The sequence below is a fragment of the Electrophorus electricus genome, chromosome 26 (genome assembly GCF_041902795.1).
Source record: "Electrophorus electricus isolate QZ-2024a chromosome 26, ASM4190279v1, whole genome shotgun sequence".
Lineage (NCBI taxonomy): Eukaryota > Metazoa > Chordata > Actinopteri > Gymnotiformes > Gymnotidae > Electrophorus > Electrophorus electricus.
The window spans coordinates 8,310,721-8,336,676 of record NC_137522.1 but is presented as its reverse complement, the minus strand read 5'-3'; the positions used below and the strand labels follow the sequence as shown (position 1 = coordinate 8,336,676).

The 25,956-nt window shown below is 41.6% G+C and overlaps 1 protein-coding gene across 6 annotated transcripts in view; it reads left to right on the top strand.

Moving 5' to 3' along the window:
• Positions 1-25,956, top strand: part of sbno2b (strawberry notch homolog 2b) — a 44,431-nt gene that overhangs the window by 2,415 nt on the left and 16,060 nt on the right. The window contains exons 2-5 of one of the 6 annotated variants that reach the window (XM_081708234.1): positions 8,985-9,163; positions 9,863-9,942; positions 13,740-13,827; positions 25,702-25,844. In XM_081708234.1, coding sequence (XP_081564360.1) covers positions 9,049-9,163; positions 9,863-9,942; positions 13,740-13,827; positions 25,702-25,844 — 426 coding nt within the window. In that variant the 5' untranslated portion in view covers positions 8,985-9,048. Of the gene's footprint in view, positions 1-8,984; positions 9,164-9,862; positions 9,943-13,739; positions 13,828-17,015; positions 20,530-20,556; positions 22,428-25,685; positions 25,845-25,956 lie in introns of those variants that run through there. The other 5 variants (XM_027008151.3, XM_081708235.1, XM_081708236.1 and 2 more) reach the window with 5 other exon arrangements.

Below are 25,956 nucleotides of genomic sequence, written 5' to 3'. Positions count from 1 at the left end.
CTGAGTGAAAGATACATATTTTTGGCTTCATAAACCACATAGTTTATTGAGTTTGTCAGTCAATATCTTGAAAAATGCCAGTATTTGTACTGACAGATTCTTATTCTAGCAGATTCAAAATAATCTTTTTCTTTTCTTTAAAAAAAAAAAAAATTGCAAAAGATTTGGAAGCCCTGGTACAGGACTCCATGCTAACCTTTAAACATGTTTCCTACACTTGGTAACCAGCCATCAGGTTTTGATTGACAAAGCTGACAGTATGGTTGCTATTGTTAACAGGCAGCATTCGGAGTAATTAAGACACTGTAACTATTTGCTGCAGTTATATAACGAAACACTAACATTATATAGTAATTATTAAAGCAAAACTTTTCAGGATTTCTATATTTTTAATTGCTGTATCAAGTCCCATTGTTAAAAAAAATTTAAAAAAAATCATAATGACTTCACAACATTGAGATTCCACATCTGCAACATTGTTTTATAGACTAAATCATAATAGGCTAACTAGGCTGACTTTCTGTAAGCCTGATCAGATCTTTTGTTTTCCAGCCACATCAAATCAGGTCTGTTCTTTAATTTGGGTATGCAACAGATGAAGTAAAGTAGCACCCTGTACATTGTTTAAAAGTTTCCACAGTATTGCCTGATTTGTGGCCTTCAACTTCCAAATAGCCGTGTTCGAGGTGCCATGTTTGTCAGTGCTTATCCTAAATGATTCTGAATCGTGTTTCCTTGAACACGTCTAGTCCAACTTTCTAGAGGTCCTAGTCTTGTCCCGATGGTGTGCATGTGTCTGAAACCCATCCTGCAACGTCCATTAAGGGCAACAGAGAAGTAAGTTTGTGTGTGTGTGTGTGTGTGTGGATGTGTGTGTGTATATATAAAATGTATTTATTTATGTATTATTTAAATTGGGATTATTATCTTTTCTCAATTTATAAAAACGAAAAAAAGGCCACTTTTGGGAATCAGATTGCCTTGGCAACCAGTAAACTGTCAATGTTGAGTCATGCTGTGGAAGCAACACCGTTAACTGGCTTAACCGTTTGATGAAAGCTGATTTTCAGAAGATGAATAAACAGATTATAATGTTTAATTACTCCCCTCCCCTCTTAACTGTCCAAATAATTTTCCTTTTGCAGTTGATTGTTGCATGATTTCAGTCCTCTTTTTCCTCTCCTCTTGAGGGTTCACATCACTGGGTGTTACCGCTCGCCTTTGGTAGACAGACAGGGAGACGACGATGTTGTGTGGTGTCATTTGTTTTTGAAGGCACTGAAAAAAATACTGCATATGTAGCCAACAGTGTATATTCTGCTCCTCGTGTTGATCAAGTTCTCTTTAGTGTTTCCTCTCGCGCCATATTTGTGTTGCAGTACTAGACAGAGCAGGCAGGCGTGCTTGCTGCTGATGACCCCTTTCCACTCTGAGCTTCTTCCTGGCTCTGTTACGTGTACTCCATGGGCTGCAGGGCTGTCCCTGTCCGTGGCGCCCCCTCCCCACTCCACTGGCCAGTAATAAATCCCATTTAAGCCCTTACAGGCTACAGAGTGAAAAATGTCCAGTGATGGAGAAGGAGGCGGCCTTCGCCGTGTAATAGCTTTGTCTGTTTTTCTGTTCCTGGAACTCAGCTTTTATAAGGTAATGGTTCATGTGTGAAGCAGGAAATGGATACTGCTGTTGTGTGAATGCCACTGCGCCGACCCCATGGTGTGGATCCCTCTATGTGAGTTAGCTTTGCACAGGACCTGAAATCCACCGAGTTTATTATTGTTTCACGTGTACGTTATGCTGGTCTAAATTGTTATACTCGATCACTTTTTATTTATATAGTACTTTTTTAAACAATGTTTACGAAATGCTTTTTCAGCTTCTTTGGTTAGTTATTTGCAAAATGTCATTATTGCATGTGCATGGAATTTTAATTACTCATGTTGAAGAACCTAAAGTGTCATTGTATCTGCTTTGATTGCACTGGTTACCGGTCAGCATGAATTGTTCTACTAGTATTGTTTTGACAAAAAAGGACTTACTAAGGCTAAAGAAATCCTATCTATTGTAGCACACTGTAATTTGATTATGTATCACAACATACAGGTAAATGTTAATTGCAGTTGCAATTACAGTATTGCTCTAAATGATCACAGTATTTTGTTAAAACAGTAGCTACAGCTTTGGTGTGAACCTGTCCAACTTAGCTTCTTCTGGCAGATAATTAGAAGGGATTTGTACATTTGTTTTATCTTGGTTGTGTTGTTTTAGATAATCAGTTTTATTGAAATCCATTCATAGTCCTGGCTTGGAAATGTCATGATTTTTCACAGATAAGTTTCTAACAGAGATTTGGATCTGCAGAGAAAAAGAATGTAAATGTGAGTAAACTGGTCTGGATTGTGGAGCCGTCTCCCTGTCTTTGAAGAGTACGGAGTATCTCATCAGGGGGATCTACTCGGAGCTGGAAGAAAGACTTAATGTCATGGGTCATATCGATGTGGCAGAGGCCAGCTACGGTACGGCATTGCAACTAGATCTGGTTAGCACCTGTGCTAGTGGTACACCCTTGGAGGCTGTGTGGAATGAATGCTGCTCTGCTAGTGTTTCGCAGCAGGGGAAGTAAAAAAGATGATTTTTCAGGCTACATGTTCATTCATTATTGTGGCAGTAAGCGTTGCTGTGTCTGCTTATGCTACATTGTTTGGAATTCACAGAGAAATTTCTTTATGATGAGGCAATGGCAGAAATGACCTAGAAGTGATCATAGAGAGTCTGGCTTAGAATGGACATGCACTACAGTGCTGCACATGATACAAGCCTACTTAAATTAATAAGTAATTAAGAATTTCAAAACTTTTCATTACAAAACATAATCTGTTAAACATATCTGAAAATCCTGGGGTATTAGTTGTGGGTGTTCACGTGAGGAATTTGGAATTCCAAGCTATCTGGGCTGAAACCCCTCACGTTTGCAGTGGTGCATCCACAGTTTTCCCAAGGTCTGCTCGGGTGAGGCTCTTACCGTCATGTTCCATAGAACCCCTTCAAATGGGATCAATGACTGACCAATTCGTCTAGTGCATAGTATTCTAATCCAGTCCTTGTGGACCCTCAGATGGTCCTCATTTTTGCATTGAGCTCCAAACACAACTGTATTAGGACTTCAGTGTACTCAGTTGCTTGATTCAGGTGTGTTACAAGCTGGGATGGAGCAAAATGTGGACTGTCTGGGGTTCCCTAAGACTGGATTTGGAAATTTTGTCAGTGCTTAATTAAAACTATTGAGAGTTTATAAAAAATTTAAACAATAAAAAAACCGGATGTGTAGGTTCTGGAACACATTGTAATTTTTTTGTTCTTGGCGTAGGTATGGAACAGTATCTGCATGTTAAAAATGAATCTTCCTGTGGCAAACTTAACCACTACTTAACTATGGCTTTAACATTGTTTAGCCTGCTACCCTATATTATCATTATTTACAAGCCTACTTAGACCACTGCAAACCTGTGGAAAACTTGAACAGTAGCTTTTAAGGCCGAGTGATTATAATGAGGGATGGGGTGGGTGCGCACAGTTAATATATAAAACTTAAAAGTGTACTTTCTCATAGGAGAAGTCATTTGATTGTTTAACATTTTCCACTCAAATGTTTGTTATTCCGATAAACAACTAAAATGTGTCATCATGAGACACTCATAAATAACAGAAATACGTCAGATTACCTCCTGGGGTTCAGTTAGCGACCACAGAACATCCTGCTTCTGAATGTGATACTAGGGATTCCACACTTTGCGTTAAGTACTACCATTATGTAGCTGTGTACCTCGTAATTGGATCTCTCAACTCTTTTTAACTTTCTTTTAGTCGTTCCAAACTTTAGAATAAAACATTCTTTATCTAACTCCTCAACCTTCTCAGTTCTGTACACTGCTCATCAAAAGTTAGGAAAATATTTGGTTTCACTGTTAGTTTTCAGTTAAACAAGAAAAAATACCTGTAAAGGTTTTGCTCACATAAACCAGCCATTTACAAATGCTCAGTGTGTCATTTTCAAACTTATTCCTTTTCATTAAAGTGACATCCTGTTTTTGGCTAATGATTTAATGGTTTTCTTTCGCCAAAATGCTGTTAAGCACATATGGTAGCTTAATATAAGGTAGGGCAATGGTAGCTCAGTGTTTAAAGTAATTGACTTGTAATCGGAAGTTTGCTGGTTCTAGCCTCATCACTGCCAAATTGCTGCTATTGGGCCCTTGAGCAAGGCCCTTAACCCTCAATTGCTCAACTTATACTCAGTCACAATTGTAAGTTGCTTTGGATAAAAGCATCAGGTAAATGTAAATATTGTAAATCCTTTGCCCCAAACCTGGTTTAAGCACCTGCTGAAAGGTAGCCTATCAGGAATGATGAGTCCCAAGAAAGGTATACAATTAGTGGGGGTGTTGTTATATTCCTGAGGACAAGTGTTTTTTGTTTGTTTGTTTTTCAGTAGTTCCTTAAACAGCTATGTTAAGTTATTGCAAACCAGCAGAAAAACAATGCTCATTTGTTGACTAACAAAAGTGGACCTGCATACATGCCCCTCAGTGCACTGACATGCAGTTTATTGTTTGCCTGGAGTGTTCAGCTGAACCTCACAGCCTTTTCCAGGAACATCATGCTTGTTTTGGAGCCAAACGCCAAATTTAGAATGCGATTGTGCCCTTGCCATCTAATCACAGCTGGAAAGAGCACACAGTCACGCGTGCGACATACAGCATCAGACCGAGCACCAGGCTCTGTTGGGATGTGTTTGGGTTTTGGGAGCCAAGAGGCGACGTCACTCACTGAGCAGCTGCTTCAAGGTCAGGCTCGCGTTGGCTGGAGGCTGACAGTAAAGCCATGCATAGACCAGTGAGAGAGGAGGGATAACGTAAAAGGGCATAGATGAGGTGGTGTTTCTCTAAATGCAGATGTGTAATCTCTGTTCTGACGTCACTGAGCAGTAGTATCCATGCACTAGTAGTAGGGAGCCTTTACCTCAGTCATGTTTTCTGGGCTTAGCATGTCTAGCTCCAAGTACTGTAGCACACATCATCATTTAACCATCACGGTGTTCTTTCCTTCTCCTCAGTGTAATTAAAGTTGTGACTCACCATGACGTATTGTTGATTTATTTTTGATTATTTGTTTTTAATGGACAATATTCCAGCCCGGATGTCGCAGAGTCTAACTACAGAAACGAAGATGGCTGAAAAAGATCTTAAAATAAAGTGCTTTAAAACTTATATGCCGTTATTAGCTGATTTTCTCATATAATAAGACTTTTGTGTCTATAATAAAAAAAAAATTATATAGAAAATATGTTGATGATATAACTGATTAATGAATTATGCAGTTTAGAATACGAAGTTTTTGTGCTGTTTCCTTCCATTTACATGTGAGCTGTTAATCTGGCAGTGGTGGCTCAGAGGTTAAGGTACCTGAGTAGTAATCAGTTCAAGCCGATTCAAGCTCCACTGTTGAGCCCCTGAGCAAGGTTGTATTCAGTATTAATTGTAAGTGGCTTTGGATAAAAGTGTCAGCTAAATGCCATAATTGTAATCACTTGCTGTAAGCCTGCGGCAATCTGTTACGTTCCATCATAGTCTGACATCTGTGATTAGTGTCTATTTGCTTCTGCCACTGAATAAGATGGGCACCATTTAAAAAAATATCTCATTAATTTTTCAGTATTTTGAATTGTGCTACTACTGCTAGACTGTGAAGTAAGTTATTCCCTTCATGAAATTTTAATCTCTTGATTAATTTGTCATAGTATTTTACAAGATGTGTGGTTGTATTATATCATCTGTGGCCAAACAGATATACTTGCTCATGTGGTATTACAGGACTTTTAAGTCGTTGGTGGCTTGTGAAATGCAATAAATTTTAAGAGATCATGCCTAGTCCTCTGGTGGTAATATTAATATCTTTCGCAAGTTTACTGAAACTAGTGAAGCATGTGGAATAGACAGAGGAAGAGAAACCCAACCTGCATCTCATGTTTAAAATATTCCTAATAGCTTGCAGTCTTCATGAAACTGGTTGGGGGCGTTCTGTATAAGATAGATATCTCAAAAGAATATTCCAGGTGAGTAACTGCAGTGTAGTTTAATTGCACAGCTGTCGAAATAAAATATCTTTTAAAAAAGTTAATTCCATTGAGTATCCAGTTGAGAAACGCATGCAAATGTGAAATGCTGGTCCTATTCTTTGCTCGATCCCCTGGTTCGTATATTTGTCAGACTGAGTGCTCTGTGTTTTGCAAGACCTGCTTTCTCCCCTCTTAAAAGAGTTCGGTTTCACCACGGCTGGCTGTTGCTAGGCGCTCTGAGTCAGGACAGCAGAGATTACCCGAGTCACACTCCCTGGATGACTTCCATGTGCTCCAGCTGCCTACCCACACTCATTGTGAAATATCAGAATGTGAGGACGGGGATTAGCGCTGGAGTGGAAAAGAAGTAAACTGGGGGGGAACCCTACCAATCTGAATTCGAAACAAAGAATGAGCTTTTAAAAACTCGAACCAGTCCTCTTGAAACAACAGCTACATGTCATTCCTTTTTTATAAACCAGAAATGTGTAATTCACACTTGTATACTGTGTCAGTATTGGGAGTTTCTCTGTACTTCTCTGTGTGTTGGCTTTGAAGTATGAGAGTGTTGGGTAACTCAGAAATCAGAAAGGAAGCAGACAAGCATTTTAGAGGAGGCCGCCATCTGCCAGGGCTGGATATGGGGTCATGAAATATTCCCACTCTACTACACAGCCTCGGTTCCAGGCCACCCAGAAACGGACACCTAGGGCACCAAGTACAGCCTTAAAGCAATTCGAATGATTCATGCAAGAGGGAGAGTTTTTGACCCGGAATGAACCTCACCATCCTTCGTCCTCATTCGTCTCTCCAGGCACACGCAAGTACTTCAAATAACTGGAAAACGTTGTGGTTTGAGTGTGCAGTAGAAGTCCTGGTTTTACCTTGCCTGTTGTGCTGGTGAAGTAGCACCTGTATTGATAGAACATTGTTTTTATCTGTTTTACTGCCCACAGCTGTAGGTTACAATTTCACATCATTCATGATCAGATATCCCCAAAGTGGACAGGGTGGCATCAGAGTACCTTTCCTTGTAAAGATACAAAAATGTTGTGAAGCTAGAGCTTACAGTAGATACTAACATGCAAGGTATAATGTTTAATAAGACCAATTAAATGTTAAAATTAAAAATTAAATAAGATCAAATTGGTGAACACTTGATCCTGATCATGTCACTTGACATTATTATATGACCTGACATGGTTGATCAACAAACTCACTGAATAAACACTCAGTATAGTTTAAACCTATGATTAAGGCTTTATTATCCCCCTGTGAGTCTAACTAATTCCTCTTGAGCAAAGCATTTGTTTAAAATATTAGCTTAATAAAATGCCATAATCAGAAATAATGTTTTTTTAAGGAGAAACACTTGTTTTAAAAGCTTTTGATGTTCAGACTGCTGTATTAGAATAAAAATGATTCATTTCCTCTTGCGCTTCGATATCAGTGTTTTGTTTGTGCTTTCAGCAGCTTATTTCATGCAGCTACTTCGTTCATCTTTCTCAGGAGTGGCCACAGTTCTGGGTCTGACTGTATTTGCTTCGCTGCTTTCCCAGTAATGATGATGGCTCTTTACAGGAAGAGCTCATTCTGAAGCCCATGAATATGATCATTAGTCTATTGATTGCACTGAACTGAAGTTTGGCCTGGTCACCAGGAAACATGGACACCTGGGTGCTGTGATGTGTTAACTGCTGCAGGCAGAAACACGCATGTGTTTCTGCATTTGACAAAGCTCCAGCGAGACTTGATTGGAGTTTTAAGTTTTTTTTTGTTTTGTTTTGTTTTTTTTTTGTTTGTTTTTTTTGTTTTTTTGGGTGTTCGCTGTTGTTCAGGCTTGTGTGGGGGAGACACAGAAGAAAGTTTCTGGAGTGGCTTGGTAGATTTTGGGCTTAACTCCGGAGTCACAAACTAGAATCTGGTAAAGGCAGAAAGCAGAATCAGAATGTTGGGCTCTGTTGCCGTTGGCTGCTGCTGAAGGAGAACTGGGGAAACACTCTTTTAAGCCCTCCACTACCATGTTCAGCCCTGAGCTGTACTGGGGATTTTGGAAGAGAGTAAATAAATAAATGTTTTTGTTTAAGTTAATGATTTTAAATGTATGTGAACAGTATTTATTAATTTTATTTTGTTTTTTATACTTCAGGAGTTTGTACTAAAATGAAAAGTACTCTATAAATATGGACAGTTGTTCTATAATTAAAATGTATACCTCTGTTGACTAATGATTAATTTAAAACAATTATTTTAGCTTAGTTTTAATTTAAAAGGTTACATTCAGTAAATTATTCTTATAGAAGTGAAACATTCTGACGTCAGGAATATGGAACAAATTCAGCTATCACAGAAACTACAGGGTGTTGATGTGCTTCTTCAAATTAACTATTCTTTCTTCATGTTTAATAGAAGTCCTCAGTACACAATCACACATCATGTCAAAGGAAACCTAACTTGGGCTGCACAAAGCCCTGATCTGTGTGGGTGGGTGCTTGTTGTGTGTAATTTGATGAGTGTCTGTAATTATGTGAAATTTCCTTGAAGGTGTCTCTTCCTTTGCTTCAAGCTTCCAGGCACTGCACACTGAGTGAAATATAATACAGGTCTTAATGCCCAAGGTGTCAGATGTTTAGTTGCCTCCTTCCCTGGTTCTCCAGGCTAAAGTTTTGCCACTTTCATAATGAGTGACCAGGTTTTCGCAAATCTGACATTCACTGTGTAGTAGCACTTGATCCTTTTAGTGGTGAAGGTCTAATCCCCTGCACATAAATTAAAAGAACAGAAGACTAAGCGACTCCACTTCAGCCAAGTAAAGTAAAGTACCACTTCACTGTTCTTGTTGATAGTTCTTGTGTCTTGTTTGTGTGTTCAGGACATGGCAAGCATGAGGCGCTGAGCCACCACGCGTGCCTCGCTGGTATTGGCCATCATGCTCTATGCCTGATGCCTTCCCTCTCTGCTTCGCCTTCCATGGATGGGCAGAGCTATCCGTATCCGGAGGGACCGCCACTGGAGACTGGAATGTTTGGCCTGGTCTCGTCCACTATGGAGGTAATGTTGTGCATCACCTGCTTGACCGGTCATGTCACTTCTGTCAATTTCAAAAGAACTTTTGCAGCCCTAGGGGAAGTTTACATTGCTAGTAAACTGTTACCGTGATATTGGGCTTCCTTGTTTATTTAAAGTGGAATGCAAAATTATTTTAATCAAATTAAGATGAAGGCAAAATTATTTAAATTGAGTAAATCTTTTAATGCATCTCATTACACAAATTTAGGCATTTTGACTCCGATTGCTGAAATCACAACCAGGCACAACCAGGTTTGCTGATGTGTGTGCGGGTAATGGTGTGATGATGTGATCTCACATGTACTGATAACTGCGTCTAATTTAATATGAATGTGTTCTCTTCTGAAACACAACTGAAATATGGTAACACTCCTGCTCAGGTCTCGTTGTCTTCTCTGGGAAAGAAACATGGTAAATACCAAAGTTATTTTGGAGCACAGTGGTGTTTTTACAATGCGCAGTGTTATAGCAGGTTCTGCACCAGTGGAATTAGATGTAACATTTATGCGAAACTGTTTTGCCTGCGCCTTTTCCCCCCAGTTGTTGGGGATTTGCATTTCATAGCGAGGCACTTGTGTCCAGTGAAACAGGTTCAGTTATGTGTTGTTTGACGGATCGACCCTTCAGCACAGTGATGTTTGTATTGCCCTCCATTGCATTCCAGCATGTGGTCTCTTTCAGACGCCGATGTATCCCTCCGCACCTTGGAGTTTCCCACAGCAAGCGTACAGCTTTTGTTGGTCTGGGCAACCTGTCAGCCAGTAAGTACCAGAACAATTATTGTCACCTTTGGGCTGTCATCTATATTTCCTTCACCTTACCAAACAATATTGGGAAAACTCCTCTAATTTGCCTGTAAGTCTTCTGACATAACTGATTAATTTAATTTTGTAAGAGACTGGTGAACTAACCTGACTAATATATCCCCTATTACAGCAGAGAAAAATGCTGCAAGGTTGCAGACTTTCAGAGAAGGATGAAATTAGGATGAGCATCACAGCCTTTGCAGTGCAAAAGAACTGCATGAAAATACTTGAAGAATTGTGTGACTAAAAGTGATACTGCAGTTGGAAAAAAAAAAAAACACTTTGGTTGGCCAAAATTATTGACTTCCTCAGATGATGAACACTGAAACACTCATTATTGCATTAATTTAAAAAGTGGGTGGAAATGTTTCCCAGTTCTTTGCGTATGTGAGTAGGCTTTGATGTGTTTGGTCTCAATTTTACCTCTACATCCACTGTGAAACCGTACTATTGTGAATGTGATTGGTGTTATTTTCCACCTGGACTGAAACAAAAGCTTGACTCTCAGGAGTGAATTCTGCTTCATGCTTATTTGTCTAAGCAAAAAATTTTGATTTGATCATATTCTACTGTTACCTGAAAAATGTATATATAAGACGAGAAAATAGATCATCTAGAATTTTTTACACAAGCTTCTGATCTATATAACTTAAAGAATTAATACATGATAATTCCGTCGTAATCCAAAGACGTTGCTGTTGCACATTTAAAACAGCTTGAATTTTTGCACATTGACGTGTCTTTAAAAAAAAAATCTGTACTCTGTGATTGTGGAAAATTGAATCAAGGATCTGAATTAACTTGCTCAGTCTGCCTTGTTTACACTTGCCTTTACTCAGGAGAAAGTGTTGAATATTTATGGGGTCAGAGAAGAGATCATCTTAAGCAAATTGACACAGACTGAGCATGTGAGCTGGATGTGTGTGTAAGGGTTGCTTTGTTCTTCAGGCCAGTAAAATTGCAACCTCAGTTGTAGGATGAAGGACAATTTGTGGCTCATGCTAGCATCACTCCAAATGCTACATCCTGTCTAGTCACATACTGCTGTGGAAAAAATGTGTGATGTTCCAAATCAAATCAGTTCTTTCTGCTTGTCAGAATAGGAGGTGTGCAAAGTGTAATTGAGTATACTGGGTACAGTATACCGGGACTTTTATAGAATATTCTAGTAATCCTTTTGTTTAGGGCAGGTGGAACAGGTAAAACCAGACTGGTTGTCCATGTTTTATATTCTTACAAGCCTGTATTTGCATTTTGGTTTTTTTTGTTTTTTTTCTAGTTATTCTATGATCAGCCATTCCCTGCTTCTGTGTCGCATGCCTTGAAAAACATCCATTTTCAAAGATCTTACTGAAGTTAACACAAAATACGTACATTACAGTTGATCACCTTGTCAAAATATTTGACAGGAGTTATTAGCCTACTTTAAGCAGCGTGGTGTTTTGCCCCAAGGAACTTGAAACTTGTGGTCTTGCCTTGCAAGGGAAGTGCACATGGCCTGGGGTTATAGAGGCAGAGCATTCTGGGAAAGGCCCACTGTTCCAGAACAGCCAGCAATCGCCAGGTCTGCGGTGTGACCAGGAGCTGGGGAGATGGGGTTTTCCATCATTTAATTGTATTTGTATTTGAAATGGCGAGTCCTGAACCCTCTGCAGTGATTTTTTTTTTTTTGTAGTTTCTGTCTTGTAAGACATAGTTTGTATGTTGTGTATATTACACAGTCTATATGAATTTCTGTATGATGACATGCTGTGTCACATTGTGGAAACTTGGTTGGACATTAGAGTGTTAGAGTAACACTAATATAATATTGTAGCTGGAGTGGGTGGGGTATTTTCTATGAAAAGGCCAGACTAGGTTCCTTTATCATTAGGAAATGTAGGGTTTGTTTAGTTTGTTTGGTTTTTTTTAGTGACACCCATCTGTTTGTCCCTGACCTGTAATGTGTGGTCATGCTCACTGAACATGAACTAGCCTGTGGCCCTGTGACATCACATAGAGATGTCAGGTAACACTAATAAAATCCTCACCATTCATCTGCGGTATAAATAGCGCTTAGTTTGGCTCGTGTCATGTATGTACATTTTTTAATCTTCTCCCAGTTATAGACTTATTCCTCAACTTGTGTCAGGTGTGGGTTGCTGTAGGGGTCTCTGTGGCTGTGGTGGAAACAAAGCCCAGTGTAGTGGTTTGATGGTTTGAAATCTCCCCCCTATGCTATGGGATGGCTTCCAGTAGAAAATTCTTCATTTTTGGTTTTTTTTGCTTGCTTCTTTTTTGTTTTTGTTGTTGGTTTGGGGGCTTATTTATTTATTTATTTATTTATTTTTTTGAATTTTAATGGCTCATAAGAACAACAATAGAAGCTGGATTAAGAATAAAACTTCCTGCAATGACATGTGGTGATTTCCCACTTGGGAGTGGCTGCATGAGAGAACTGAAAGTGACTGTCACATGATGCGAGCACCACTTGCGAGAGTCAGTGCACGTCACAGGCTGAAGTGTACTCGTGCCCTAGGAGAGGTGGAGCCTTCACCTGACGCTCACGCTCGGTCCTAAAGGGAGTGAGCTTGGTTCCCATGCCCTCCTTTACTCTCTTTCTTTTGAAAGCCTTATACGCGGGATTCCTACTGTTTTCTGTAGATTTGTCTCATTTCTTTGGCCATTGTGACAGTCAGTCATTTTCAGCAGTCTCAGTCAGAGTACTTTTAACACATTATGATTGAAATAAGATAATCAAGTCTGTGAACAGATGAATGTTATGCTCACGCAACGTGGTTAAAAACAGATGTTTGTGGGAAGTGTGTTTGGCAGAACTTGTGAGGCTTGTGTCTGATGTAAAGTTTCACTGGTCACTTATAAAGGAGACCCGAGACTAGTCCCTGAGCTGTAGTAGAACTGTAACACAAGCTGAAGCTTAGCACTCTATAACAGACTTTTTATAGCACAACACATGTTAGTTTTGAATTTGTACTACTCCACTGATGTCAGTAAGCCTGGGGAAAGAGTCAGGCTTTCATTTCTTCAATTGTCTGATGTGTGAGATCTGAGAAAACATGAAAATGAATCCCCAGTTTAAGGTATGCATTACACCAGTGATGTATACACCAGTGATGTATACACCGGTGAAATGGATGGTAAGGAGGCAGTTTGCACATTAGTTGTAACCATAGTAAAATAAATGAATAAGAAATGAATAGATTGATACATTCAAAGAAAATTAAGATAATGTATCTTGACAGTCCTGACATTCAGGATAGTGGTGTTGCATAAAAATGTAATAAGTGCAGCTTTTGTAATGTGTGGAATTCTTGCCTACATAACCAATGGAAAGATCTACATAAGATTAAAATTCTAAAGTTGCATAAATTAATATATCAAATCGATACATTAGTTTTTTGTCTTTATTGCTCGTCTAATGGTGCAGTCAATTAAATATAAATAAATCCTGATTAAATCTCCTTTTTGCAAACAGGCAACACATTATAGTTACAATAATGTAATGTATAGTGTAATTAATTTCACTCTAGGTCTATCTGATGTGATCACCAATTTCTAGGATGATATTGGGACACAGTATAATTGGCATTGTTTTTAATCAGAAACTAATCATGGTGTTTCTTTTTAAGATGAGGAACATTTTCCTCCTTCCCTTCTCGTCACTCCTCCTTTCCATCACCGTCTCTAATCCGACCTTTTCCGAGTTGCATTGTACATCCTTTACATGGTCCTTTGTTTCCTTCACGTCCCAGGCAGCACCATTCCAGCGGCTCTCCCGAGATGCCCATGGACATCTGGAGCCAGTCTTCTTTCTCAGACCTCGACTTCAGCGTCCCTCAGGTAGGATGCAGATTTTTAGTGGGTGTGAGGAGTGACACAGACCAGGGGAGGAGCTGAGCTCCTTTAATCCGCCACCCTTGCAAACGCCACAGAGACGGGGAGATTCACCTGTCTAGACGGTCTAATGAGCGTGCTCCTCTCCATGCAGGGACTTAATCATGTGCAACTGTGCGGAGCTGTTTGGAGGTTGTTCGTTTTCTCTCTCTCTCTCGTGCTCGCTCTCTCTGTCTTTATGTCTCCATGCCCCGCAAACCTTTTGCTGTTAGGGTGTTGTTTAAATCTGTGCCTGAGTCCCTCATAAAAGCCGAATACACCTGCAGTTTGCCGGTATTTGATTTGGTTAACGACGAAACAATGTAGCTTCATGCTCTAGGCTTTCATTTTCTACTTGAGACTGTTGTGGAGGTTGTCCTGGTTTTGTTTTGCTGCATGGTCTAGATGACTGTTAGCACACTGGTCACTTGCTTCCTGTTCAACCAGAATGGATGTTCAAAGGTTAGCATCTCTTTGTCATTCTCTTGCTTCCTCCGACGTGTATGCTTCAATAGTCGTCATCCTGGGATTTTTCCAAAGCAGTCACAACTTACCACTTTAAATGCTCCCCACCACACCCTTTATATCTGTAGCTGGACTCCCCTGTGCACCAGAATGATAAACACCCTGATCCTACTGGTGTCAGTATCAAATAATGAATGTGGTACATTGGCACATCAATAATAAAAGGCATCAGATATTCGGGGCAGAGCTAGTCTGAGAGCACTTAACAAGCCCTCAAATGCAGTAATCTCAAACTCTTTTCTAAATATCTTTTTATCAAATAGACAGAAATGTATTTGTGCATGAAACATTTCTCTAGGTGGTTGTAGAAAATACTTCTTCAGTTTCCTTTAAGAATGGCTTAGTCCAGCATAGTCACTACATGCTTCAGATTTCTCAGCGGGTAGAAGAATGTTCATCATGAGGTCTCTGTTCATGAAGTGAGGTCATAGTTGTCCTGTGACTAATACTGACCACATTGACCATCAGAGGGATCACACTGCCCCACTACATAAGACAGACAGACAGACAGACACACACACACACACACACACACACACACACACACACACACACACACACACACACTCTCTCACTCACTCACTCATTCACTCACTCTATGTGGAGGCACAAGCAAATTCAACCTTATTCCCCCTTCTCAGAATCATCCGTGGTTCGCCATGTGAAAATGTGGTGTTATTCATTCGTACTCTTAACCTGTATTGACTGTGAAGTTCAGGACTGCCTAGTTCAGGACAGATTGTTGTTGTGGTGATATGTTGTTGGTGTTGTGTGCAGGATGTTCATGGGAAGAGTCGAAGTCAAAACAGAAAACCCAAGCGCTGTTGTCTTCTCACACGCCATCGTGGCTTCTGATCCACGTTATAGCAGCAACAATAGACACATTTTCCTTTTTTCATTTTGCTTCATCATCTTTTCTGACTTGGTCAAGGAGAGAACTCTTACATTGGCACATTTGAAGGAATTAAATCATTTCAGGAAATCTTATTACAGCAGTAAGTCGATGAGCGGTCCCCGCGTCGGAGCCGGCGGTGTGGCGTGCGAGCACACATGGGCCATAAAGGTGCAGCGCTCTCTGCAGCTTTCTCACGCAGCCTGGCTGGTGATCTGGAGATCTGAACGGATGGCGTAACCTCAGGCATCACTCAGCTTATATGTTTGGCTCTGTTTTATGCTGCCCTACACAGATGTGTACACTCAAACGCTGATGATGTGGATGTGTTGGGGCAAAAAAAAAAAATGAACTGAATCAGAATTCTCTTTCTCGCAGTGCAGGTAACTGCTGATTGTGCAGAGCAAAAACTGAATCTGAAGCTTGAAGGGGCATAATGGACAAGCCAAATAGTAGTCACCGCTACACGGCTCCAGGTCTCGCCTAGAAGCGCTGTATTAGTGTTTAATTTAACCAAACACCCCCTTTCTCATATTCATATAGCTACAATGTGGAGAATATAATGGAGATTTCTAAAGTTTCTGAGCAGAAAAGAGCCTACAGCCTACCTGAACTAGAGTGATGTGTATGTGAAACCGCAGTTTAACCACAGAGTAAGAGCAGAGCTCAGAGACCTTGGTGCTTGTGTTAGCTACACACACACACACGCGTGCACACACACACACACACACACACATGCATAGTGCAAGAGCGAAATTTTGTAAAGAAATCTATGCAGCAGGCCTTTGCAACGTGCCTTAGATCAGCTAGAAACCTTAAGATGTGGGCAAGTTTTGTGTTTATTCAAATACGGAATGAGATTACACTAAATGAAAAAGAGAATTTCAGAGGAACCTTACTGTCTAGACAAATCATAGGTTAAACTTCTGTGGAAAGATCTTGATCTGACCTGGCTGCATCAGGTCTCAGAAAACCCTCATTTAAAAGGTTCCTCAAACTTTTCACATGCCACGGTAAGGTGTAAGTTGATTCGGCATTAATGCGTTATCAAGGAAGTTGCCTCTCTGATACCTTGTGAACACCAGTACCCAACGTGTTTGGCCGACGCCCCCGGACATCTCGGCAACCGAAGCATCCCCAATAAAAGATAACAGATTCTGGAACAAAAATCAACCACTCATCATACACAATCGTGCATAATTACATTACTTTCAGTAAACAGAATGGAAATATGGTGCATAGCAATAACAGTAACACACCCTCCTCCTTGTTAACCCAAATGATAAAGGGAATTAATTAATAGTAACTCAGGCCTGCAGCGGTTGAATCATCCTTTCTGATGTCCTGTTATTGCCAAATTACTCATTCATGCCCCTACTTAAGACACCTCTCTGTCTCCCAGGCCAGCGGTCATAAGGTACTGATGGGCACAGGCAGTCTTTTCTAGTAGACACGGATCAGTGGACCTTTTTAGTGACTTAGCTGAGGCTCCCAATTATTGCATTGTTTTTAGCATGGATCTGTTTCTCAGTTTTATCTGCATTAAAACTATTAAAGCTAGATTTAGACTAGGACTTTGTTGATAATGTATGTATGTTAATGTATGTGTGTTATTTATATTTATATATATATATATATATATATATATATATATATATATATATATATATATATATATATACACACACACACACACACACACACACACACACACACACACTGCCTGGCCAAAAAGGTCACCTGAATTTAACTAAGGAAATAGGTAAGAGCCTCCCATTGGATAATTACTGCATGGGTGATTATGTTTCAGCTGGCAACAAGTTATATAACCCTAACTGATGTAGTGAGTGGCTTCTCATTTGTTAAACAACCATGTTGAAAAACACATCCTGTGGTCGTGGAAAAGATCTGTTTCAGAAGGGTCAAATTATTGGCATGCATCAAGTAGAGAAAACATCTAAGGAGATGCTGAAACTACTCAAATCGGGTTAAGAACTGTCCAACGCATTATTAAAGTGGAAGGACAGTGGAGAAACATCATCTTCGAGGAAGGAATGTGGTCGGAAAAAATCTTGAATAATCGTGATCGGGGATCACTTAAACGTGTGGTGAAATCAAATCGTAGAAAAACAACAGTAGAACTCAGGGATATGTTTAATAGTGAAAGTAAGAGCATTTCCACACGCACAATGTGGAGGGAACGCAAGGGATACAGCTGTGTAGCCTTAAGAAAACCACTTGTCAGTGAAGCAAAAACGGTTTCAATTTAATAAGGAGAATAAAGATTGGACTCTGGAGCAGTGGAAGAAGGTCATGTGGTCTGATGAGTCCAGATTTACCCTGTTCCAGAGTGATGGGCGCATCAGGGTAAGAAGAGAGGCGGCTGGAGTGATTTACGGTAGGCACTAGGCATGATGGGTACAAGTCTGTGGGGGCAGTGGTATGATCTGGGGTTGCTGCAGTTGGTCAGGTCTAGGTTCAGCAATGTTATGTGAGGTCAGCTGACTACCTGAATATACTGAACGACCAGGTTATTCCATCAATGGATTTGTTTTCTTCCCTGATGGCACGGGCATATTCCAAGATGACAATGCCAGGATTCATCAGGCTCAAATTGTGAAAGAGTGGTTCAGGGAGCATCAGACATCATTTTCACACATGGATTGGCCACCACAGAGTCCAGACGTGAACTCCATTGAGAATCTTTGGGATGTGCTGGAGAAGACTTTGCACAGTGATGCAAATCTCCCATCATCAATACAAGATCTTGGGGAAATTTAATGAACTCTGGACAGAAATAAATGTTGTGACATTGCAGAAGCTTGTGGTAATCAAAGCGGTCCAAGGAAATATTAGAGTGTGTGACCTTTTTTTTGGCCACATTGTTGTGTGTGTGTGTGTGTGTGTCTGTGTGTGTGTGTGTGTGTCTGTGTCTGTGTCTGTGTGTGTGTGTGTGTGTGTGTGTGTGTGTGTGTGTGTGTGTGTATATGTATATATATGTGTGTGTGTGTGTGTGTACAGCTTGCTAGTACTATGTTGGACCCCTTTAGAACTGCCTTAATTCAGAACTACCAAGGTGCTGGGAAAAACCAGCTGGTTTTGGTTCATATGATATCACACAGTTGCTGCAGATTTGTTGGCTGCACATCCATTATGTGTGTCTTCTGTTCCACCACATCCCAGAGGTGCTCTATTAGACTGAGATTTGGTGACAGTTCAAGGAAACAAGTTTGATTTGAACTTCATGACATGAACTTCATGAAGGAGCCATCACAAGGTGGGTTCTTTGTGGTCATAAAGGGATGGACATGGTCTGCATCAACACTCAAGGGGCTCGGTTGGTATAAAGGGTCCCAAAGTGTGGTAAGAAAATATCCCCCATAATTCTCTGGGGATTCTGACCCTGCTGTCTGAAAGTTGCAGCAGAAATCAAGGCTCATTAGACTAGGCAACATTTTTCCAATCTTCTCTTGTCCAGTTTTGGTGAGCCCATGTGAATTGTAGCCTCAGTTGCCTGTTCTTAGCTGACAGTAGTGGCACTCGGTGCCACTTCTGCTGCTGTGGCCTGTCAGTGTGAACCAGTCTTTCTTTTTCCAGACCATTCTCTGTACACCCTAGAGACTGTTGTGTGTGAAACGCCCTGTAGATCAGCACTTTCTGACATACTCTGACCACTCCGTCTTGCACCAACAGCCATGGCACGTTCAAAGGCCCTTAAATCACGTTTGTTCCCCATTCTGCTACTCAGTTGGAACTTCAAGTCGTCTTGACTGCATCTACAGGATTACGTGCATTGAGTTACTGCCATGTGATTTGGCTGATTAGATATTTGCGTTAACAAGCAGTTTAAAAGGTGTAACTAATAAAATGGCTGGTGAGTGTATAATACAGTAGATGATAATCTGATCTTTTATACATAATATTTTAGATGTCTAATTTGTCTAGTAAAGCTTAGCTCACACCCTACCCCTCTGAAATATAAAGGGCTAGAAATATTCCCTACGGATGTCGTCTACAGATGATAAACCATAAACAAAGTTAAAATATAATTGGTTGTCATTAGGTATAGATTCCTATAGTTCTCAGTCTGTGGATTTTGTGCAAGGAATCTATTCTATAGCAAGTGGAATAGTCCTGAACGTCCTGACTTGAGGCTTGAAAAATCTTGTTTTTGTTTGTGGTGGCTTTATTAGCTGCAGGTCTGCAGCTATTTTGTTACGTTTTAGCCTGCATTTTTAAACCGCGCAACATGCAGCATGAATTTCCGCTCCTGAAATAATAAATAATAATCTTAACGCACCGTGTTTGCTCAGAGAACGTCTGATCTGTTCTCTGTAGTCCTCCCTGCAACTATTAATTTCTCTCTCCTAGTCGCTTAAGCTGCGTAAAACTAATTGTCTCAATTGTTTCCCATTCATAAGTGATGAATGAAAACATCATTCCCTTAGTGTGGGAGACTGAAATAACGTGCTCAATAGGGAACCACTAGCCTAAGGAGAATCATCATTAAATCATGATCTGTGAGCATTAAACAGGCTGTGTAGCTGCTCTGCACAGTGCTCTGAAGAACCTGCACGCTGCGCTGTTTACACTACAAATGCGGTTGAGTTACACCATGTACAGTAAAGAGGGCCTGACTGCCAGGAACTCTAGTCACTTACCAACAAAAGCATCATTTCCTGAAAGCTCCTCCCCTCCTCCCCCTCTCTCCTCCCCTGCCCTCCCTCTCCACCACCCTCAGCATTGAGGAACTAAACCACAATCAATATGACTGAACATTCTAGGCAAATACCTGTCAGTCCTCCTTTAGCAAGAGAGTAGAAAGTTCAGTAGGACTTGAGGCAGTAGGAAGGACCCAGAGGTCTCCCACACGAGCCAGGTTCCTACCTGTTGTGCGAGCGTGTGAGTGCGTGCGCCCGCCAGTGAGGGAGAGCGAGGGAGAGCGAGGGAGAGAGGTTTTTGGACTGAAGCATTGCTGTGTTGGCCAGTGTGTGTGTCTCTCTCTCTCTCTCTCTCTCTCTCTCTCTCTCGCTCTCTGTCTCTCTCTCCCTCTCGTTCTCTCATCCATTTGCTGCCGTGCTCCTTGGGAATGCCACAGCTGTGAGGGCGCTGGGCGTTCTCTCCTGCACACGGATGGATGTGCTGTTTTCTCGGGGTGAACAGAATTGAGTTCCCGGAGAGACACAGGACCCATGTCGCTCATGCAGTTTTGGACTAAGTTTTATGCATACCTGGGACGTCCACCTCCCAAGGTACATCTGTTTACTTGCTGCTGTTACTTTCTGCCACTTGGCTGGGTTTTGTTCTTAGTTTAGTCTTAAGTCAGTATTGGGCTATTTTAACAGTTGTGGGGTTTTTTGTTTGGTTTTTTTTGGTTTTTTTAAAGATAATTGCCCGTGTGATAATCATGGTGGCATTTTGGGAAGTGTAAGTCATATTCCTATGTTATTCTCGGCAGTCACTGGCAAGGTGCCGATTGCTCTGGTCTCTCCAGATATCTTCTGTTATTTCCTTGACGTGACAAAATATGCTTTCTTGTCGTTGTAGTGTTGAGTTTACCATGCCTTTGTTACGCTCTTACCTTTCTTGATAAATAAGCTTTTCATTTTAAATAAATATAAGAAATACGGCTGAGCTGCGTGATTTTCAAAGGTGAATTCTGCTATAATGGCATGAATTTTTGCAGCTCATGTCTGTTATTGATTTCAAGTCCATGCCTGTTGGTAATGAACATGTCAAATCTAAATCCATGCTGGATTCCAGTAAGGGGCAGACGGGGTCACTTCCTGCGCTCTCCTTTGTCAGTGGGCACGGCCTCATAATGTCAGTATTTTAACTTCATGTCTTTTTGAATTGGAAGCATAAGCTGTTGTACTGTTTAGACTGCTAATTGTGTGGTTAAATACCATTAATAACTGTGATTATGGCCTATGTTCCTGTGAACCGCAGGAAGCAGGTTGGGCCATGATCAAGTCTTAGTAGCTGCAGTTTTGGCATGGTCATGTAACGAACAGCCTCTTCTGGTGGAAAAGAGATTGAAAATGTAACTGCAATGTCGTATGCTGTGTGATCCCCATCTTTTATTATTCTCTGTGCCTTTTCTTCTTTTGTTGGGGGAGGGGGGGGTCGGGAGCAGAGGGGTGAGCACCAGGCAAAGCGGCTGAGTAAATATAAGGGAATCTCCAGAAACAGAGGAATTGTGGCCTGTCCGTGAGTGCTATGCAAACTGGGCTATTTTGGGCACTAAGCTAAGGCAAGGCACGTGCCTTACTGGAAGACAGTGATGTAAGGTGCTATGAGGAGCACATTTATTCGGATACCTGTGCCGCGTGAAACGCACGCAGACTGTTGTTTTGTTGTTGTTGTTGTTGTTGTTTTCTTTCCTTTTGGTTTCTCTCTCCTTCTCTCCTTTTTTTTCTTTCTTTCTTTCTTTCCTCATATTCATTGCCCCGGTCATTCACTCTGATATTTAGTGATGTTTTGTGGGGTTTTTTTGTTTTGTTTTATGTCGCCGTTCGAGCAAACCTGTTGCGATAAGTTGCTCTGCATCAGGAAGCTCTGGCGTGACAGAGCGATGACGGCCACACCGGTGCTGTTTTCCCGTCACTCTCTGCAAGTGTCAGGCAGTGTGGTGTAACCTGACACGTCGCTGTAATATTAAAGCAGTGCTTCACAGGAGGTGGTATTGATGGCTGCCTCAGGCCCCCCCCGGCTGTACACGCACGAGCAGCGTGCATGTACACACCTCATGGACTTTAACTCATCTTCCTGCTAGTGCTGCCTGCATCATTGCTCCTCATGCATGTCATTCTCCTTTCCTGTTTTTTGTGTTGTTTTTTTTGTTTCTTTCATTGCGGTCGCTCAGGGCAGGCTTACTGTAAGAAAAGCCCTCCCGGTGCCACCTGGCACGGCCTGCCACCTTTGACCTTTTAATGCCTCAGCCAGCTCAGTGTTTGCGCCGAGGGCCTCTGGGACGCTCTTCCCTTGCCCTCTTGAGGTCGCAGCCAAGCCCAAGACAAACAGAGCCACCTCAGCAGACATCGAACACGCTGGCGTTGCCTAGGACCACAGCCAAGACTTGAAAAGACCTAAAGGGTTTTGTTTTTTCAGCCCAAAAAGCAGTGCAGGAATGCTGGGATGCAGTCACCAGGTAGCTGTGCTTATCACCGTCTGTCTGATGGGCCGGATTTTCATGCTGGGTTCAGTTTGACAAGCCTGAAGATTATGTAGCTTTTAAAAGCTGCTTGACAAGACGGGTTGTGGGGGGGGGGAATCAAGAAGCAAAGGTTAAATAGCTGTTAAAACTCACAAATTGTTATACTTCCTAAAGTTTTAAGTGAAACAAACAAAAAAAGATTAAAGCACCCACGGGTGTTATCGTGAGCCATAAAACGTAAGGTTTCTGTGGAGCGTTGTCGCCCATGCAGAGCCAGTTCAATTCCTTGGAAGTGATCATTGTCATGGTGAAGTTAAGACATGCACTGAACTTTGGCAGCCTTGATGTCCCGATGTGTATGCACATGTTTGTAAATGCACAGCTGTGTTTATGCAAACACACTGAAGAACCTTTCCTACATCAGCAGTTTGTGGTCTGCCCAATAGTTTAGTTTTTCTGTTTATCATAGAATATACATGCATTTCAGATCATAGGATAGCTGTACAATTACATGTGCATTTATTTGGTTTTTAATTTATTTATCTTTAATACACACATGGTGTGTGTGTGTGTGTGTGTGTGTGTGTGTGTGTGTGTGTGTGTGTGTGTGTGTGTGTATGTTTATAGATATATAGATATAGATAGATAGATAGATAGATAGATAGATAGATAGATGTGTGTGTGTGTGTGTGTGTGAGAGAGAGAGAGAGAGAGAGAGATTCAAAATTGTAATAAATTATACAGTTTCCAGAGAAACAGAACACACACACACACACACACACACACACACACACACATACACACACACACACAGTCAAAACATAACTGCATGTTTGATGGGTGTATGTGTTGGCCAATTATATGTTGGAATATTTTCTGTTCACAACTGAAATAAAGCTTAGATGTGTGGAGGTGGCAGTTCCCACTTTTCTGGAATTCTGGGGGATTCCCTTGTGCTAGCTAAGCGTCTGAGGCACTGCACAGTGCCATGCCTGACATTCAACAGCACAATCAAGTCATGTAAAATCAGTAGCTAAAGAGTTAACCTGCTGTGTTTTGTTTTAAGTGTCATGCTAGCCCTCATTTCCTTATCACAAGACATAGCGCTGCCATTGTTATCATAGCTGTGCATAATCCGTCCAAATGAGCCCTTCCTCTTGACCTGAAGGACTTTGTTTTGTGTTTAGCCTGACTGAGAGCACTTTTTATCACTTGAAAAGCTAAGCATAACTCTGGAAAGGCAATGTTTAGGATGTCACCTGACAGGTTCTCTTAACACCTTGTAGCATCTTCTGGGTTGTTACTCATCTAGAGCCCATCACTGGTTGTCTGAGCAAAACATTTGTGATTGCAGTGTCTTTATCCATTGCTGTAACACAGCCACAGAGGTAAGGATTACTCCACAACAGCAGCTGGCCATGAAAATGGGTCAGTACAGCATGGTACTGTTTCAGTGCTGGTCAGTGAGCAAAACTCAGCCGGCGATTATATCATGTCCCCAATGGATTGTGTAAAGGAGGTCTATATATGGCCACAGATGTGGTTTCTCAGCCCAATGCTGGGAAGTGTAGAGTGCTTATCTAAGCAGTAAGCGGCCAGACGATGTGAAGTGGAAGAGGAACGTATGCGAGCATAGAGGACTCGTTAAACCTCCGACCAAACGAACATACCTGTCACAGCTCACAGCTTCATGAGGCCTGTCTGCTGGAGGTGCTCCCTGAGCTGAACCTGTCTGAACCAGGCTGCTTCTGCAGCTGGTCCAGGGTCAGCCTGCAGGGTGCTCTTCAGATGCTCGGAGATTCTTGCCATGGAGCGTTTGTCCCATGAACTCCATACAGCACTTGCAGGGGTGGGAAAAAGGACATCGTCATTTGATGTATTTTGTATTATTTTGTCGCTGAATGAATTAGATTGTTGTACAGCTGCAACGCCACAATGATTGATGTTGGTTTGTTTTTATTTGTTTGTTTGTATTGCACACATGCTTGCACGCAAACACTCTCGTGCGAGCACACACGCCCACACGCACGCACATCCCTTGAAAGCGTCCGTTGAAAACTGTCCACCCATGCAACAGGAGCACCCACGTTGCACGAGTCTGAGTCAGAGTTGCCTCAAGCGAGGCTGCCAGGACAGAGCGTGCGCTGTGAGTTTGTTACTCACCTCGCTGAAGGAGAGCTGTCTCAGCTGCGCAGACTCCTTCTGGGAATGTTCAGCTCCGCTCTGTCCTCAGCTTTCCCACAGTCGTTAGGACCAGACTAGGAGGCGCTGGTTTCGCTCCAGGGTTAACGTTCACTCCTCCCCGGAGCCGCAGAGATCGGTGGTCTAGCCGCGAACCGCCAGGCGGCTTCCAGGGACGTTGTCTTGTCCGAGCCCCCTCCAGGGCTCAGTTCAGCGTTGCTATTCCACTGAACGGGTATGAGATCACAGAGAATATGTGCACACACTCACAGTCTCTTAGTCTAAAATTAGCTGTACGTTTTGTCCAATAACCCTCCCCCTCAGCTAAACATTGTATGATGTATTACTTTGATGTTTATTATTATGTGGGCTTATTGTTCCTTGCCTGTCCGTGTGTGTGGAGGACCTCCACTCTGCATTGCAAGTCCGTTGTCAGTTTGCCAGTATAGAGATTATACTCCCCTTTTGTTCTCTTGTGTCTGTGGATTCCTGTACTCTGACAACAGTCTAAAGCTAGAGATGTGCCTGATTTTAACTCTTTCTATTTAAGTACTATGACCTTGCCTGAACATTTCACATTCCTTTTTAGAGTGTGTTTGGGACGCATCTAATGCCTTTGTAAACTTGTCAAGAAGTCAGTGAATAGGGAACAGTGGTACTGGGGAACACCTCTTTGCAGCTACTAGCTGCTAGTAGGCTGAGAAAGCATTGTTAAATGGTGACATTGTTTGTTAATGTCTGTCACTTTGTCCGTAACGTGAAGAGTCTGCTGCATCACAGCTGTTCTTACCGTGCAGGACACAGATGAGTCAGAGCAGAATGGTTGGATGGCTATGTCATAAGTGAATGCCCATTTGCCTGTGTGTTGTGTCCATTTATTGCCATGCTACTGATCATGTATTCTGGCCAGTTTAGTAATTATGCAGACAATGATACAATCATTTTGATTGTATTTTTAATCCAATCAAAAGGCCTTGAAAGAGCCTTTTTAAAATGTTAACACATTTGTTCTCTCTCTCTCTCTCTCTCTCTCTCTCTCTCTCTCTCTCTCTCTCTCTCTCTTTCTCTCAGGATCTTTCATGTATAGAAGATTTGTCCAACAACTCACTCTTTTCCTCATCTCCCGCTGACTCTCTGTCGGAGTATGCAGGCACATCAGCGTTGCTTCCTGACAGCCTGGCAACTGTACCTACCTTATGGGACATCAACACACCAGCAGAACCACAAGAGGTGACACTCGTTCTAAGCCCCAGCCCTAAACCTACGTGCATGCCCACGGACATGCGGTTTGTTCTACTCATACCCTTTGACATTTTCAAGAATTTGTGTTTCCACAGAAAAC